We start from the raw sequence: 18,663 nt of genomic DNA, 5'->3' as shown, positions 1-18,663 counted from the left end.
CATCATTTACACACAAAAATTCTATAAAATGAGAAGAACAAACTAATCCTACATCACTTATTTTCGTAGATATGATGGAAGTGTACAATAGTAAACTAGTAAACAAAATGGAACTGAAGAAATCTAATGTTAAGGTATGCTTTTGCTAATTTTCTACTAAAAAGGATTTAATATAACATTATCAGGAAACAAGAAATAAGCTCTAACATAAATACTTTTATTCAAGAATTGTTTTAAGATTACCATTATTTACAATCTGCTTTTATAGTACAGACTACAGAATATCATACCTTTTCCAAATAATTGCAAGTGAGCTACAGCTGTCTCTGATTTCACATATAAATGATACACTTTATCACACATCTTTAGAGGTTAAGACAATTTTAAAGACTTTTTAGTAGAATCTGTAGTGATAGTTGTCCCTTAAGCCATAACCGACCATTATAACCTCTGTATGTTATCATATAAGTAGTATGTGGTTTATATAGTAGAATACAGATTGCTATTTTTAGCACTCCCCCACATAACAGATTTCTTAACTTTAACCTTTTCCTGCATTCCTAGTTTTGATAAATTTTATAAATAATAAATAGACAAGATTTATACTTACTGAAGTTACGAAGTCTGTTTGTCATTGGACTTTCAAAACTCTGACTGAAAATTCTGGCTTATAACAAGCACTTTCCCGCAAAAGGCAAAGGTCCTAAGTTTGAGTCTCTCTCCGACACAGTTTTAATCTGCCAGGAAGTTTCAAAACCAGTGCACACTCCACTGCAGAGTGAAAATTTCATTCTGGAAACATCCCCCAGGCTGTGGTTAAGCCATGTCTCCACAATATCCTTTCTTCCAGTAGTGCTAGTCCTGCAAGTTTTGCAGGAGAACTTCTGTGAAGTTGGGAAGGTAGGAAATGAGGTATTGGCGGAAGTGAAATTGCGAGGATGGGTCATGAGTCGTGCTTGGGTAGCTCAGTTGGTAGAACACTTGCCCGCGAAAGGCAAAGGTCCCGAGTTCAAGTCTTGGTCTGGCACACAGTTTTAATCTGCCACAAAGTTTCATCAACACACTATATTTGAACCCCATAACAATGCATGTTTTCTTTTTCATTAAATAAATGTTACTTTCAATCTACAAAAGTCATTTTGTATAAAAATGTTCTAAACCTGCATACTTTGAACGCAACAGCTGCAAGCATAGATGGTCTGCACTTTAAGCATTTCCACATCTGTAACGTCCTCCAGTTCTCATCCCAACTAATTAGCACACATTTCAACCAATCAAACAGGCACCAGATGGAAGTTAGTATGCTTTTTGTAAATACAATTGCTAAATATTTCAAAAATGATTGCAATGACAACATAAACAGCTGTTTATACAGCCACACTTCCTTCAACTACCAAACTGACAATTTCTTGATGCCTCAGGATATGTTCTGTCAAATAATCCCTTCTTTTAGTCAAGTTGTGCCAAAATTTTCTTTTCTCCCCAATTTGATTCGGTACGTCTTCATTAGTTGTGTGATCTACCTATCTAATCTTTAATATCATATTTCAAAAGATTTTTATTGTCTTCTCGTCATCCATATTTCACTTCTTTATGAGGCTAAACACCACAGAAATACTTTGAGAAAAGACTTCCTAACATTCAGTTTTATATTTGATGTTAACAATGTTTTTCTGTTTCGAAAGTACTTTGCTTGCTACTGTGTCTGCATTTTATATCCTCTCTGCTTCAGCCACTGTCACTTACTCTGCTGTCCAGATAACAAAACTAATTTAGTACTATATAAGAAACTATCATCCTAGATTGCGGTAATGAAACCAACCTTCACCTAGGTTTCAGCCCAAATAATTGAGCCTTCTTCAGAAGATATATGTGAATCTATAATTTGTCTAAGAGGGCATGGTCTAGAAATAAAACTAACACAGCCTGAGTAGGTGTAGTCACATTTTAAAAATGCGGCACATACATTTTAACATGTTTCTTTGGAATTGGAATTATTAGATTCTCCTTGAAGTCCTTGGTTATTTCATGTGTCACACATATCCTGCATATCAAGTGGAATAGTTTTGTCATGCTTGCCTCTCGTAACAATCTCACTAATCCTGCAGCAATGTCATCTACTCCAGGGGACAACTCATGTCTTTCAGTGCTCTGTCAAATTCTTCTCACAGTCATACGTCCCATCTCATCTTCATCTACACCCTATTCCCTTTCTATAACATTGTTTTCAAATTTGTTTCCCTTGTAGAATTTCTATAAATTCACACTTTTCAGTCTTCCCTTTGTTTAATACTGGCTTGCCAACTGAGCTCTTAATATTCATATTGGTTCTTTGCTTTTCTCCAAAGGTCTCTCTAATTTTATCATAGGTAGCTTCTATCTTCCCCACATATGTGCATGCTCCTACAGCCTTGCATTTTTCCTCTAACAATACCTGCTTTGGTATTTTGAACTTCCTGCCACTCTGGTTTTTTAGATGTCCATATTCCCTCTTTCCCACTTTCCCAGCTGCAGTTTTATATTTTCTTCTTTCACCAGTTGGGTACAATATCTCTTGTGTCATCCAAAGGTTTCAACTTGGCTTTGTCTTTTTGCCTATTTGATCCTTTGCTGGCTTCATTGATGCAATTATCAAAGTTGCGCACTTATCTTCTGTTGCACTGTTTTCCCCTGTTTAAGTCTGTAATTAACTTATGCTTCGTTTGAAAATCACAGTAACCTCTTGTTCTTACAATTTACACATCTGCTGTTTTTGTAATTTCCTACTCTTTTACAATTTCTTCCAATTTAATTTGCAGTTCATAACCAATAAATGATGATCAGATTGCACGTTTGCCCCAGAAAGTGTTGTGCTGTTCAAAATCCCAATTTCAAAATCTCTGTCCTACTATTACGCAAGCCATTGGAAACCTGGTGTTTTCACACCTATTTCATGTATACCACTTTCTATCATTATTCTTAAACCAAGTGGTAAATTGTGCTCTGTACAACATTCTACCAGGTGGCTTCCCCTTCCACTCCTTTACCCTACTCCACATACTTCTACTATTTCCCTTTCTCTTACTATTTATTCTTCACTGTCATATTTAATTTTTTTACTTTGTTCATAATATCATTTCACTTTTCCTCATTTTTTTCTTCTCTTTACATTCATGCATGAGGGTTGTTCAGGAAATAAATGTATCGTGACCACAACGGGATGTGTTTTTTGTTTTTTTTAGGATTGGCAACACTGACTGACAGAAGGGGATTCCATGACCAGAGAAATCATCACAGGAAGGAAGTAGGAAATAAATTCACACTGTAGTATCCAGTTGCATGAAAGATATCAGTAAGAAATCACAAGTGTGAGCCATGTGGTGTGATCCACTTCCTGCTCACAGAAGGAATAACAGCTACTGAAATTTTTTCATGAATCAAAATGGTTTATGGTGAAGGTGTTATGAACAGGAAGAGTGTGTTTGAGTGGTGTACGGAATTTAGTGGAGGCAGAACAAATGTTCATGATGAGCAGAGGAGTGCAAGACTTTCCATTTTGACTGATGGGTTGGTTAAAAAAAATCTAGGAATCTATTTGTGAAGACCATCAGCTGACACTGGATGAAATTTCTGTGATGTTTCCACAACTCTCCAGAACTCTCTTATACAAGATACTCAGTGAAATGCTGGGATAACTTAAAGTGAGTGCAAGATTGGTCCCCAAACAGCTCACACAGCAGAACAAGAAAAATCAGGTCAATAGAACCCATGAACTTCTTGAGCAACTTGAATTGGAAGGTGAGGATCTTCTGAGCTCTACTGTGACTAGAGATGAAACATGGATAGCTCATTACAGGCCTGAGACAAAAAGACAGTCATCACAGTGGTGTCACACCAATTCCCCATCTGTGAAAAAATTTGAAACCACAGTTTCAGACAAAAAGGCATGGCCTTGCCCGTTTTGGGACCAAAAAAGGCATCAATTTGGTCAGATTACTTCCTCACAAAGCAGATCATCAATGCACAGTATTATTGTGAGACCCTAAAAATGTCAAAAGGAGCATTTGAAACAAATGGAGGAGAATGCTGATGAGAGGAGAGTGCTTGCAGCACACCTGTCCCCACACAGCCTTAGCCTCCAAGGCACACTTGGACTCATTTGGTTGGGATGTTTTGAACCACACCCCTAGTCCCCTGACATATTATCATCTTTTCACTTCTCTGAAGACAAACATGAATCAAATCAAATTTCAAGCAATGAACACATGCAGAAAGAGGTTCTGAAGCGGGGAAAGGAACTGGTGGGAGAGTTCTCCGAGGAGAACACAAAGAGGCTTATCCTACAGCTCACAACATGCATTTCAGAGTTGTTGCTACTCATCATTACATCTTGGCATACACATTCCAACCTCCTGTAGTTTATATCATGTCATTCAGCTAATATTTTTTGTCCGCAAAAGATGGTTTTGAACATGTGATGTGAGTGTGGGCTTACTGATGAAAAAATGCTACACCTCTTACAGGAGTCTAATGTCGAATCAAAAATTGACTTCACTGCTGAAGGTGAGGATTTTGTATCAGAGAAAAGTGAAGATGATGATGAAGATTTTGTGAAAGAGTAGGGATTAATGGAGGAGGATTCACATGCTAATCTACATCAATCCTTACCTCATCTATCACAACTGGCCTGGCTGAATGCCTCAACAAAGATGGTCATTATGGATGGAACTGAGTGGGAGACTGTCAATTTTTCATCTTCAATAAGGAGGTCAGATGTGAACATTCTTAAGGACAGAGGAGGTATTACTACTTACACTCATCAACAAGTAGATGACTCTGTCATCAGTGTTTTCTGTCTTATTTTTGACAAAGCAATTCTATGTTGCTTGAAAAAATGCACAGAATAAAATGCTCACAAAGCATTAAAAAACAGGGATTGGAATATGTAACTTGAGAAACTAGAAAGACTGATAGCCATCATCAATTCTCAGGGCAGTATTTGTACAAAAGTCATGGCTGTGGATGATATTTGGTAGCATTCTTGGGGCTTACTTTCATCAAGGATGTTATGCCAAGTGACAAGATTTCAGAACTAGTCATTACATCCATTACCGATTGTTACAATTTACAGTTCTTAGTGCTCTGACAACTTAGTGATAAAAATACTTTGTCATCTTGGCTCCCTAGAGCTGACATGGAAGAAATTGTACCACTTAGAGTTAACACTGTAGCTCAGCTGGAAAGTAAACAGTACTGTTGAATGGTAGCAGCTTTAGCGTTGAGTATTTGTCAAATATGAGAGACAATTCAATTCAGACTAGTAATGGATTCAGGAAAACTGCAGTTTAAATATAACAGATGTTCACAAAAAAAACCAAGGTACATGGTATACATTCCCATGGTTGGCAGCATAACAAAATTTGCTGCCTGCTTACCTCTACACTCCCCAAATTCATCCTAGTGTTCAGCCAAGATGATACCACTGTTCCTCCTATATCACTTCCAAATTATTCAAAATTATTCTGGGCATGACCTCAATTAGCAAAGCTTCATCTGTAAATGTGAGACAAGCCCTATATTAATCTATTACACAACAAAAGCAAACAACGAAATGTCCAGGATGCAACAACAACAATATGAAAACATGGACGAACCACAGACCTAGCTGTTGGTGGGTGGCTTGCGTGTCTCAGCGATACAGATAGCCATAACGTAGATGCAACCACAATGGATGGGTATTTATTGAGAGGCCAGACAAATTTGTAGTTTCTCAGGAGAGGCAGTAGTGTTTTCACTACTTTCAGGAGCAACTGTCTGGATGACTGACTGATTTGGCCTTGTAATATCAACCAAATGGCCTTGCTGTTATGGTACTGTAAATGGCTGAAAGCAAGGGAAACTACAGCCATAGATGGCATCCTCTAGGGTAAAATATTCTAGAGGTAAAATAGTCCCCCATTTGTATCTCCTGGAATGGCTACTCAGGAGGATGTCGTCATCAGCAGAAATAAAATTGGGAGTTGGAATGTGGAATGTTAAATCTCTCAACTGAGCAGGAAGGTTAGAATCATAAAAAAGGTTAAATATAGTGGTAATTAGTGAAATTCAGTGGCAGTAGGAACAGCACTTTTGGTCAGATGAATACAGGGATATAAATACAAAATCAAGTTGGTATAATGCAGGAGCAGGTTTAATGATGAATAAGAAAGTAGGAATGTGGGTAGACTACACTGAACAGCATAGTGAATACATTGTCATAGCCAAGAAAGACATATCGCTCACAACCACCACTATAATACAAGTTTATATGCCGATTAGCCCTGCAGACGATGAAGAGACTGAAGAAATGTATGAGGAGATAAAAGAAATTATTCACATAGTTAAGGGGGGAAATATTTAAATATGATGGTGGACTGGAATACAATAGTAGCAAAAGAAAGAGAAGGCAAAACAGTAGGTGAATGTGGACCGGGGGAAAGAAAAGAAAGAGAAAGCTGCCTGATAGAATTTTGCACAGAGCATAATTTAATAATCACTAACATTTGCTTTGAGAATCATGAAAGAAGGTTGTATATGTGGAAGAGACCTGGATCCACTTGAAGGTTTGAGACTGATTATATAGTGGTAAGACAGAGATTTTAAATTTTAAGACATTTCCAGTGGCAGGCTGGTTATGAACTGTATTTTAAAAGTGAAGGAATTGCAAAATGGTAGGAAATTAAGGAGATGGAACCTGGATAAGCTGAAAGAATGAGATGTTGCTGAGAGATTCAGAGGGAGCAGTAGACAACAATTTGTTAGAAAAGGGGAAAGGAATACACTAGAAGATGAATGGGTAGTTTTGAGAGATGAAATAGTGAAGGCAGCAAAGGAGCAAATATGCAAAAAGACAAGTCGTAGTAGGAATCCTTAGATATCAGAGGAAGTATTGAATTTAACTGATGAACAGAGAAAATATAAAAATGTAGCAAATGAAGCAGGTGAAAGAAAATAAAAATGTCTAGAAAATGAGATTGACAGGAAGTGCAAAATGGCTATGCAGGAATGGCCAGAGGACAAATGTAAGGATTTAGATGTATGTTTCACTAGGAGAAATGTAGATACCATTTACAGGAAAATTAAAGGGGCCTTTGGAGAAAAGAGAAGCAATTGTATGAATATGAAGAGCTTCGATGGAAACCAGTACTAAGCAAAGAATGGAAAGGTGGAAGGAGTATATAGTGGTATAGTAGATCTTTATGAGGGAGATGAACTTGAAGGCAATATTATACAAAGGGAAGAAAATTTAGATGATGAGATGGGAAATATGTTGGTGCAAGAAGAATATGACAGAGCACTGAAAGACCTGAGTCAAAACAAGGTGCCTGGAGTAGACAGGTGATTGAGAAGGGAGTGAAACAAGGTTGTAGTCTATCCCTGATCTTAATCAGTCTGTATGTTGAGCAAGCAGTGAAGGAACCAAAGAAAAATTTGGAGTAGGAATTAAAGTTCAGGAATAAGAAAGAAACATTTTGTGGTTCACAGACGACGTTGTAATTCTGTCACAGCAAAGGACATGGAAAGAGCAGTTGAATGGAATGGACAGTGTCTTGAAAGGAGGATATATGAGGGCCGTTCAGAAAGTAACCTCCGGTTGATTTAAAAAAATACACCAAGTTAAATAAAAATATTTTAATATATACATCTTACAACTACATCTTTGCACTATTTTTCTACATAGTCTCCATAGTGATTGAGGCACTTATTGTATCTCTTCACAAGCTTTGAAATTCCTTCTGCATAAAAATCACCCGCTTGTGCCTGGAGCCAGCCTGTGACCGCATCTTTGAGCTCTTCGTCGTCATCAAACCGCTGTGACCCGAGCTATTTCTTCAAATGCATGAAGAGGTGATAATCACTTGGCGCCAGGTCTGGGCTGTAAGGTGGATGGTTGATAACGTCCCACTTGAAGGACTCAAGAAGGGCCGTTGTTCTGCGAGCAGAGTGAGGACGGGCGTTATCGTGCAAAAAAACGACACCGGAAGTCAGCATACCACGGCGTTTGTTCTGTATAGCCCGCCGTAACTTTATTGTTTCACAGTACACGTCTTGATTAATGGTCGTACCACGTTCCATGAATTCAACCAACAACACCCCTTTGGCATCCCAAAACACCGTTGCCATCAGTTTTCTGGCAGAAAAATCTTGCGAGGCTTTTCTTGGTTTGGTAGGCGAATTTGAATGTGCCCACATCTTTGATTGTTCTTTTGTCTCAGGGTTCACGTACTTAATCCAGGTTTCGACACCGGTCACGATTCTGTTTAACAATGGTTCTCCTTCGTCCTCATAACGTGACAGAAAGTCTAATGCAGAGGCCATTCTTTGAGTTTTGTGGTGGTCGGTAAGAATTTTGGGCACCCATCGTGCACAGAACTTACGGTAACCCAATCTTGCTGTCACAATCTCGTACAAGAGAGTCTTAGAAATCTGTGGAAAACCAGTAGACAACTCCGACATTGAGAAACGTCGATTTTCATGGACTTTTGTATCAACTGTCTGAACGAGTTCGTCAGTCACCAATGATGGTCTACCACTCCTCTCTTCATCATGAACGTTTTCTCGTCCACTTTTAAATAAACGTACCCATTCACGGACAACTCCTTCACTCATAACTCTTGGTCCGTACACGGCACAAAGCTCACGATGAATAGCTGCTGCAGAATATCCTTTGGCTGTAAAAAACCTTATGACAGCACGCACTTCACATTTGGCGGGGTTTTCTATTGCAGCACACATTTCAAACTGCCACAAAAACTAAACTAGCGCAGGTACGACGTTCACTCGACCACGGCTTGATGCCGACTGACCTGTTGAGTGCGTGAACGCACAGATGGCGTCGCTACTCCCCCCACAACCTGCACTGTGACCAATCGGAGGTTACTTTCTGAACCGCCCTCGTATGATGAACATCAACAAAAGCAAAACAAGAATAAAGGAATTTAGTTCACTCAAATCAGGTGATGCTAAGGAAATCAGATTAGAAAATGAGACACTAAAAGTAGTAGAGGAGTTTTGCTGTTTGAGCAGCAAAATAACATGACGGCCAAAGTAGAGAAGATATAAAATGTAGACTGGCTGTGGCACGAAAAGTGTTTCTGAAGAAGAGAAATTCCTTAACCCTGAATATGGATTTAAGTGTTAGGAACTCTTCTGGAGTGTAGCAATTTATGGAAGTGAAACATGGATGATAGACAGTTTAGACAAGAAGAGAATAGAGGCTTTCAAAATGTGGTGTTGCAGAAGAATGCAGAAAACTATATGAGTAGGTCACATAACTAATGAGGTACTGAATAGAATGAGGGAGACAAGAAATTTGTGACACAACTTGACTAAGGAAGGAATCGGTTGATAGGACACATATTGAGAAATCAAGGGATCACCAAATTAGTCCTGGGTGAAAGAGTGTGTGTGTGTGTGTGTGTGTGTGTGTGTGTGTGTGTGTGTGCCAGAGGGGGTGGAGGAAAGAAACCACAGAGGGAGACAAAGATATTACTACACTAAGCAGATTCACAAGTATGCAGGTAGCAGTAGTTATTCAGCAATGTACAGGCTTACAGGCTTGCACAAGATAGAATAGCATGGAAAGTTACATTAAACCAGTCTGTGGGCTGAAGACCACAACAACAACAACTACTACTACCACATGGCCACTGTCTCCAGGTGCTAAGACCATCATGTGTGTGTCAGACATTTTTGTGTGAGTGTGTGTGAGTTTTCTACTGTTGAAGATGGACTTTGTCTGAAAGCTCAAATATTTCTAACATTCTTTTTCATTGTACCTATCAGTGACTAGCACCTCCTTTTGTGGTGAGGAACAACACAACATAAAAATATTGAAATCTGCAGCAATAATGTAATTTTTTAATTATAAGATGACCCTGTATTTTTTGAATGACAAATTTGGGAAGAAACACTCATCTTATAGTTAGAGAATTATGGTATTATTTTCAATTATTGCAAAAAATTTCTTGTGCTCTGCTCTAAATCTTTCAGTTATTTTGTTTTGATTATGCACATACGAGATCCTTGGAAAATTAAAACATTAATGTCGGAGCCACATTTATCTTATGAGAAAGTACCATATATGGCAAGCGTTTAAGCTTTAGAACTGAGCAGAGTTTTGCTCGCCAATACTCACTGCTCGACATGCTTCAAAGCGGACATCAGTAAGCAGCCGGCTACAGAAGGAACTAGCTTCATCCACAACACTGTTTTTGTTTACAACGTTATCTGTACAGGGATGTATCACAGAAGGCTGTTGATTGCAAGACCCTGAAAACACAAGTTAAATATAATAAAAAACAAAAATACTTACAACACTGCAGATCACAAAGATTACATATTTAAAGTTGTATCTTGGCACAAATTTAGAGATGATCAATAATCACGAACTACAACAAAGCATACTGGAAACTAACAGATATGAATGTATTACTTTGCAAATCTAGTGTCTGAATACAATGAGGACAAAAAAGTACATGTAACAGAGAATAGTGTAAAAAGCTGGACACTAAGAACAATATATTGTTAATACTAAAGCATCCTGTAGAGACCTATTTAGACACATTGGTATTTCCAAGAACTGATTCACACTGAATGTGCTCACAAATGTCCTTCATAGGTAGCAATATTTCTCTTAATAAATTTGTGAAAAGTTAAAACTGACACCAGCCCATGACTAGAATCTGTAAGCACTGCATTTCATGAGCTGTGCACTACCAGTTATGCTATGCACTCAGGCCTCATGTATCAACTCAAGATTTTTACTTATCACTTGTTTTCCTCCTTAACTTCTAAGCACACAACTTTGAGTTACCACAAAAATTCTGACTTGAGCATACATTCTACCAAAAGTAGACAGTGCAAAGCATGTTTTAATACAACAACAAATACCATCTACACAAATCCTTCAGAAGATTAACTTTACTAAAGAATATAGTTACCTGCAGGAGTGCACAACAAACCACCACAACCTACTACTTCAAATGTGTAATTTAATGGATCATTAAAGAATGTTGTGCAGACCAATCTCTTCTAATGAAATGGCAAGTACTGTACCATCATAGCAATTTTCAAAACTAAAGTTTTTGGATATAACCCATTTCAGTACTCTTACATTACTTCAGAATTTTAAGAATTCTACTTAGGACATTTAAAAGGTGTCCCACAGAGAGTTCATCTTCTGAAATGCCCACCATTCCTATTCTAGTAAGTTGAGAGCACTGAATGTTGCACAATTTTCATCTGTTTTCTTTGTGGTTAGTAATGGAGCAATTCATCAATAAACAGTATGTTGTCAAATTAAAAATATATCACAAATGTGGTGACTGTTGCACAGAGACTGTTCACAAACTCCTTGGCATGGTTGGTCAACATAATGCACTGAATAAGTCAACTGTGATGAGATTGATTACCAGGTTTCTCAGCTGTGGACATTAAACCCCCCAGCGCATAATTGTGTTAGTTGTTCTGCATAAATTACTGTCATCATAAGTGATAATTTCGTTATAAGTCTGACGAACTCTGTCGCCAGCATTCACAGCAATCTGATATTCCCAGTACTACCATGCAATGAATCTTGAAAGAATATTTGTGCCTTTGGTCTATAAAATCCAACTGATACAAACCAAATGAAGACAAAAAGCACTGAGCATTTACCTATTGGGTACTAGCAAGACACATAGTGGACAACAATTTCATCAAGAAAGTAATATTCACTGATAATGTATATTTCCTGCTGAATCACTTCAGGAACAAGTAAAATTAAAGGATTTGGGACACAGAAAATGACTGGCAATTATGAAGAAGCCACTATCTAAACAATGAGTGACTATTTATTGGGGCCTTTTGGCTGAAGGCATAAATGAACCATTCTTTTCCAAATATGACACCAGACACACATTAAGAGTAGACAGCAAGCTGTTACACTTTGATTGAAACAATGGACTTTCTACAACAGAGGTTCCCTGGCCAAAAAATTTCTCACAATGGTGATGTGAACTGACCACCCAGATCCGGTGATCTGACTCCATATGATTTCTTTCTGTGGAGTTAATTGAAATTGTGTGTATACACCAACAAACCACGATCACCTCCAGATAGTAATTTCAAAAATAGAAGTGCAGGTAAGCACAAAACTGCTTACAAAGCTAACTAATGCATATGATCATGACAATGATTGTTATGAATTATTATAAATCAAAACTGTTATCAAATGTAAACTTTCAATGGAATAATTGGCAATAGAAAAGAGCTAGAGCTAGAACACATTAAGAAGTATTCTATACGCAGTACTGAGTCTTTCAATAGAACACCTATTTCAATGTAAAATTGAGATGAAACAAATAGAATGAAAGAAAGTTGCTTAAGAAATTATAGTACCTTCTTCAATAACTTTAGTTTGCCAACTACTAGCAAAAGTCACAACATCAGTGGTAGGACTGCCATCTTTCAGACTTAGATCATTTCCAGCAAATCCATCTAAGCGTCCGCACAGACCAGCTGTCTTGTTCCACATCACTTCTGGCACATGTACAGCAATGAAATCCTAAACAGAAATAAACACAAAACTATAAAATTCAAAAGTGACTGGTATACTTACTCATTTGCATTTTATCATACATCAGAATTTATTTTATTCTGACCAGCGTGAGTAGCCCAGTTTATTTGATGTCTATCAGAACTGCAATACAAAGAGGACGTGGTGCATTATATCAGTAGTTTACTGTTTACAAATCAAGGAGGAGATTAATGTTTATCATCCCGTTCACATACAGGTCTTTAGAGATGGAGCAGAATCTCACATTAGGGAAGGGTGGGGAAGGACATCGGCCCTACCCTTTTAAAGAAACCATCCCAGCCTATGTCTGAAGTGATTTAGGGAAATCACGGAAAACTTAAATTAGGATGGCTGGATGCAGAATTGAACGATCGTCCTCCTGAATGCAATCCAGTGTCCTAACCACTACACCACCTCACTCAATACATATCTTCACATTCCACTAGGGCTAATTTCAACAATGATGCATTTCTGTCCATGTCAGTTCAAGTTTAGTTGTAATTATTTTCTTTTGATATGAAGGACAAAACTAAGGTAATTACATTATTTTTGTAAGATAAGTAAGTGGCTTGGTCATCTTATATACAAAAGAATTACAGTTACACAGCATCCTCAGCAGAACAGGTGACCCCATCGTAAGTTGCTTGTTGTTTTACAGAATCATCACAAATTAACTCCTGCAAACACAGTTTTTTTCAGGAGTATATGGCACTGATTTCAAGAAACATATGAAAATTTTATATCTTAACAATTCCACACTTATTCAATGTTCAGTGCTTCATTCACAAAATTGATATTTATTTTTGTCTTCCTGAAGAAAAATTACATGCTAAAAATCATTATCGAGCTACAGTTCTTGCCAACAATTGACCTCCTAATAACAATTTTGTGAGAAATACTTCTTTCTTTCTGGTCATGTCACTCACCATGAGAGACTGTACACTGCTCCTCTCTTTCAATCACTCCTTCCCCCACTCCCATCACACATCAAGAATGTTTTCACACTACTTTGCACATCACTCCTCTGCTAGTAATACAGCAGAATAAAAATAATGCTTACCTAGTCATAAATTATTATATTAATATACATTCTGCTGATGTTTCTTAGGCCAAAGAGGGAGAATTAAAAAAATAAAAATAAAAACTAATCTTAATAAATTACAGAGTAGGGAAGTAGCGTGGGATGCAGAAACTAAATGAAGTGAGACATTACAAAGTTTTATTTAAAAGTGTTGTCAAAACAGGTAAAAGATTGTCAAATGATAAGTTCATTTTAGGGTATAAGGATAAGAATAAGGCTAAGGCAGTATCATCTGTTATTAAATCCAAATTAGGTACAACAGTTAACCGCCAGCAAATTTCAAAAATTAAACAAAACAGCACTATTTTGAAACTTGTTCAAATATCTCAACGCTTTAATAAGTTTCTCGTAAATGTAGCAAAACCTAATGTTGACAATGTAAGGAAAAGAGAAGTACACATCATTCATTTACACATGCAAGCACACCTCATGCACACATCACATGTGTGCATGGTGTGTGCTTGATTCTGTCAATGTATGGTGTGTACTTTTCCTTCTTTATCTGATGAAGGCTGTGGCCGATAGCTAAAGTATAAGTGTCTTTTAATGGCTTTTAATTGTGCGTACCTGGTTTCAATTTAATGTGTCATCTCTATGGTAAGTAGTAATCTTTTCCTTATATTGTTGACAATCTAATCTAGAGTTTTCATTGTTTGAAAATCTAATGTTAATGTGATTACTTATCAAAACAGTGTACATTTTTTGACCTTGACCAGAATAATGACCTCTATGTGGCATTTACTAAAGTCTCAACCAAAGACGAAAAAATGCTATTTCCTCCTTAAAAAACAGCAATGCTGCAGTGTAGGATCAAATACCACCAAAAAAAGACAAAATAGCACACCCTCTATCTTTATTAATCAGTCAGTCATCTGAGCAAGTCAACATCCCTCATGTCCTTCTGTACTTCACGAAGCAGAGATAAAACCACAACACAAAACAGGGTCAAGAGAGCATGTGGGAAATTATGATATTATATCTATCCTCCCAGTGTTAACCAAAGTATTTGAAAAAATTGATGCAATCCGGACATCAAATTTCATGATGAAATATGTTGTTCTCAAAAACCAACATGGGTTCCAAAAAGTGATAAGCACCATGAATACAATAAATGCGTTGTGTGTTCACTGAAAAATAAAAAAATCAGCTCAACACTGGACAAAAGCAATAAAGTGGGTATCTTCTGTGACCTTATGAAGACATTCAATTCACTGAATCACTCCATGCTGCTTCATAAACTAGACAGGTATGGCATCAGACAATATGATACACAGTGACTCAGGTCTTATTTGACAAACAGAAAGCAAAATGTAATCATAATATCTAATACCATAAATTATGTATCTCAGTGGGATAAAAATTCACACGGAGTCCCTCAGGGCTCAATCATAGCACTAATCTTGCTTCTCTTTCACATAAATGAATTACCTCTCAATATCAGCACCCAACCAGTCATGTTCACCAGTGATAAATCAGCACTTACTGAAAAAGAAAAGGTGAGGGAAATTGCGAATGCTGTAATAATCAAACTAAAAAACCTAGATACATGATTTCAACAAAATGGCCTTTCGCTTAATATTTCAAAGACCCTGTTTCCTCAGCTTAAAACCAAACAATCAAAAACAAGTAACATCAGTATTGTACATAAAAATCAAGCTATGCAAGAAGCCCAGTGCATCAAATTCTTGGGACTAAACTTGGACAAAAATCTAAGCTGGCAAGCACATATAGATTATTTATCTGCTAGATTAAAGAGCCTTGCTTTTGTAATGGATATGCTACCTGGTGTAAGAAACAGCAGGAAAATGATGTACCATAGTTACTTTGAATCCATAATTAGTTGTTGTTTAATTTCTGGAGGGAATACAAGCCACATGCTATGAATCCTGCTACTTCAAAAAGAACTGTTAGAAAAATTTCTGCTGCCCTCCCTAGAACAATGTGTTGCCCCCTATAAAATAACCTAAAAATATTACCTATTCCTGTATTTACACGATTTTCAACCAGGGCAGGAGCATATAGAGGAACTATGGCTCAAGTATAAAGAAAAGTTGACCAATCATTGGACAGATATGTACCCAGTAGAACAGTTCATAATGGGAGCGAACTTCCATGGTATACAGTCACTGTAAAGAAGCTTCTAAATAAACAGAGATTACTGCATAATACATGAAGAACAAAGCATAGGGCTACAGACAGAGAGATGCTTGCAGTGATCCATGCCACTCATGGCAGGGCATGTATCACTTATGTCAAACATAGAGTTCTGTATAAAGATGTGCATGACTGCAGTTAGTTTGTACACATTGGGTCACATGCTGTGGGAAAGTATTACTCAACAGGTGCAGAGTCTACGTGCTGGAGAGCATTTGTAATCTCCGTGGAGTAAGGAGGAATGATTGAGCTCTGTCACCAAGGAAGATGAATACGATGTATATAAATGGTTGTTGTTATATATTTTTCACTGAATGTTAATGTGAGGTCTTTGAGACAGTAATATTAGTGGGTTCCAATAATAAGTGTAACTTTTGTGAAAGTTTGTGACAACATACACAGTTAACTGGAAACAATCTACACTTTATTTATTAAATAAGCAGTGTTTTGTTTTATAGTCACATCACTTATATAAATCTGCACGGAAGAAAGAATTTTGATGCCGAGGAAGAACAGGGTGCAGCATAGCTGAACCCTGAGGAAAATCACAAGCATTGCGAGGCTGAATATCTACAACAATATAATAAGGGAGTGTTAAGGCAGCAGTGTTAGGTGAAGCAGCATGGAGTAATACATCAAGAACAGGTGTTGCACAAGCAATCAAAATATCATCACAGTAGCTAAATACAGCCGTAATCAGACACGAATAGACTTTATGCTGAATGAAACATGTTTGGCTGTCAAGAGAGCAATGTGTGCTGCCTTCAGTGACTACCATAGAAGAATACTGTCAATTGATATTTTACAAAATGGAAAGAAATTCTGGTTGTATGTAAAAGTTGTTAGTGGCACCAAAGCTAGTGTCCAGTCCCTAGCGAACAGGAACTGAAAATGAGGGTAGCATAGCAAAAGCTGAACTGCAGCTCCATTTTCAAATGTTCCTTTTTTTTTAAAAAAAAAAAAAAAAAAAAAAAAAAAAAAAAAAAAAAAAAAAACACAGAAGAACTGCCCCTGTTTAATCCTTGTACCACTGAAAAGATGAATGAAATAAGTATTGGTGTCAGAGGTGTTGAAAACCAGCTGAAATTGTTAAAACTGAACAAAGCTCAAGGGCCCGATGGAATCTCTGTCACATTCTATACTGAATTTAAGGCTGAGTTAGCCCCCCTTCTAACTATAATCTGTTGTAGACCCCTTAAACAAAGAACTGTGCCCAGTTCTTGGAAAGAAGCACAGTTCACACACATCTACAAGAACGGTAGTAGAAGTGATCCACAAAACTACTGTTGAGTATTCTTGACATCGTTTTATTGTTAATCTTACAACATATTCTGAGCTCAAATATAATGAGGTATCTTGAACAGAATCATCTCCTCAATGCCAACCAGCATGGATTCCAAAAACATTTATCATATGAAACCTAAATTGCACTTTTCTCACATGACATACTGAAAGCTGTGGATCAAGCCAGGCAGGTAGATGCAGTATTTCTTGATTTTCGAAAAGTATTTGACTCAGTACCACACCTATGCTTATTGTCAAAAGTGCCATCATACAGGCTATCAAGTGAAATTTGTGACTGGACTGAGAACTTTTTGTTAGGGAGGATGCAGCATGTTATCTTGGGTGGAGAGTCATTAAGAGATGTAGAAGCAACTTCAGGTATGCACCAGGGATCTGTGTTGGGACCCTTGCTGTTCATGTTGTATATTAATGGTCTTGAAGACAATAGTAACCTCAGACTTTCTGCAGATGATTCAGTTATCTATAATGAATTACTATCTGAAAGAAGCTGCATAAATGTTCAGTCAGATCTAGATAAGATTTCACAGTGGTGCAAAGACTGGCAACATGCTCTAAATGTTCAGAAATATAAAACTGTGCACCTCACAAAAATGAAAAAAATTTAGTATCCTGTGACTATAATATCAATGAGTCACAAGTGGATTTAGCCAACTCATACAAATGCCTGGGTGTAATACTTTGTAAGGATATGAAATGAAATGATCACATGGGATCAATCGTGGGTACAGCAGGTAGTAGATTTTGATTTATTGGTGGAATACTGCAATCAGTCTACAATGGAGACTGCTTACAAACCATTAACATGACCAGTTCTCAGATACTGCTCATCACAAATGGTCACAGGTTTGTCTAATTTGTGGGAAGGTGTTACAGAGATACTAAAGGAATTGAACCAGAAGACTCTTGAAGATAGACGTAAACTATCACAAAGAAGTCTATTAACAAAATTTCAAGAACAGGCTTTAAATGATGACTCTAGGAATTTACTACAATGCCATATGTAAAGCTCACTTAGTGATTGTGATTAGAGTAATTACTGCATGCACAACAGCAGTCAAAGTTCTTCTCGAGCTCCATACATGAACGGAACTTGAAGAAATCCTAATAACTGGTATAATGGAATGTATCCTTTGCCCTGTACCATCTGTCACCCAAGTGCATGGTTATGAAAGTCTACAATAAACTCAAGGGTACAGATGTGTTAAGCATGGAAACAGGTTCACTGAAATGACAACTATATGATCTCCAGGAGGAAAAATGCTACTACTCAATTGATGAATTTTATAATGATGAGATGATCATTTCAACAGTGTAACTCTTTAATATCAGAGTGTTGTGCATAATATTGTGTGTATAAAATAATGTTTGGAAAATTTGAACACTAAATACTGGTTCATTATGAGAAAAACAATTGTGTTCTACATAGACCTGTACTGGTAAAATCAGTAATATGTATATCATAAGGCAAAAATTGTCATGTCTCCTGTATAATACAGTCAGTAGATCTGTAAAATATATGTTATGAGATGAATAAAATACAAATACA

General features: G+C 37.1%; 1 protein-coding gene across 1 annotated transcript in view; it reads right to left on the bottom strand.

The window, feature by feature from the left end:
- LOC124789901 (hemocytin-like) overlaps nucleotides 1-18,663 on the bottom strand; it is a 543,737-nt gene that overhangs the window by 415,251 nt on the left and 109,823 nt on the right. The window contains exons 12-13 of the mRNA XM_047257418.1: nucleotides 12,400-12,565; nucleotides 10,157-10,290 (exon numbers count right to left, since the gene is read on the bottom strand). Coding sequence (XP_047113374.1) covers nucleotides 10,157-10,290; nucleotides 12,400-12,565 — 300 coding nt within the window. The remainder of the gene's footprint in view (nucleotides 1-10,156; nucleotides 10,291-12,399; nucleotides 12,566-18,663) is intronic.

Source organism: Schistocerca piceifrons, chromosome 3 (assembly GCF_021461385.2).
Source record: "Schistocerca piceifrons isolate TAMUIC-IGC-003096 chromosome 3, iqSchPice1.1, whole genome shotgun sequence".
Taxonomy (NCBI): domain Eukaryota; kingdom Metazoa; phylum Arthropoda; class Insecta; order Orthoptera; family Acrididae; genus Schistocerca; species Schistocerca piceifrons.
The sequence above is the reverse complement of the archived record's forward strand: the minus strand, read 5'-3'. Positions and strand labels throughout refer to the sequence as shown.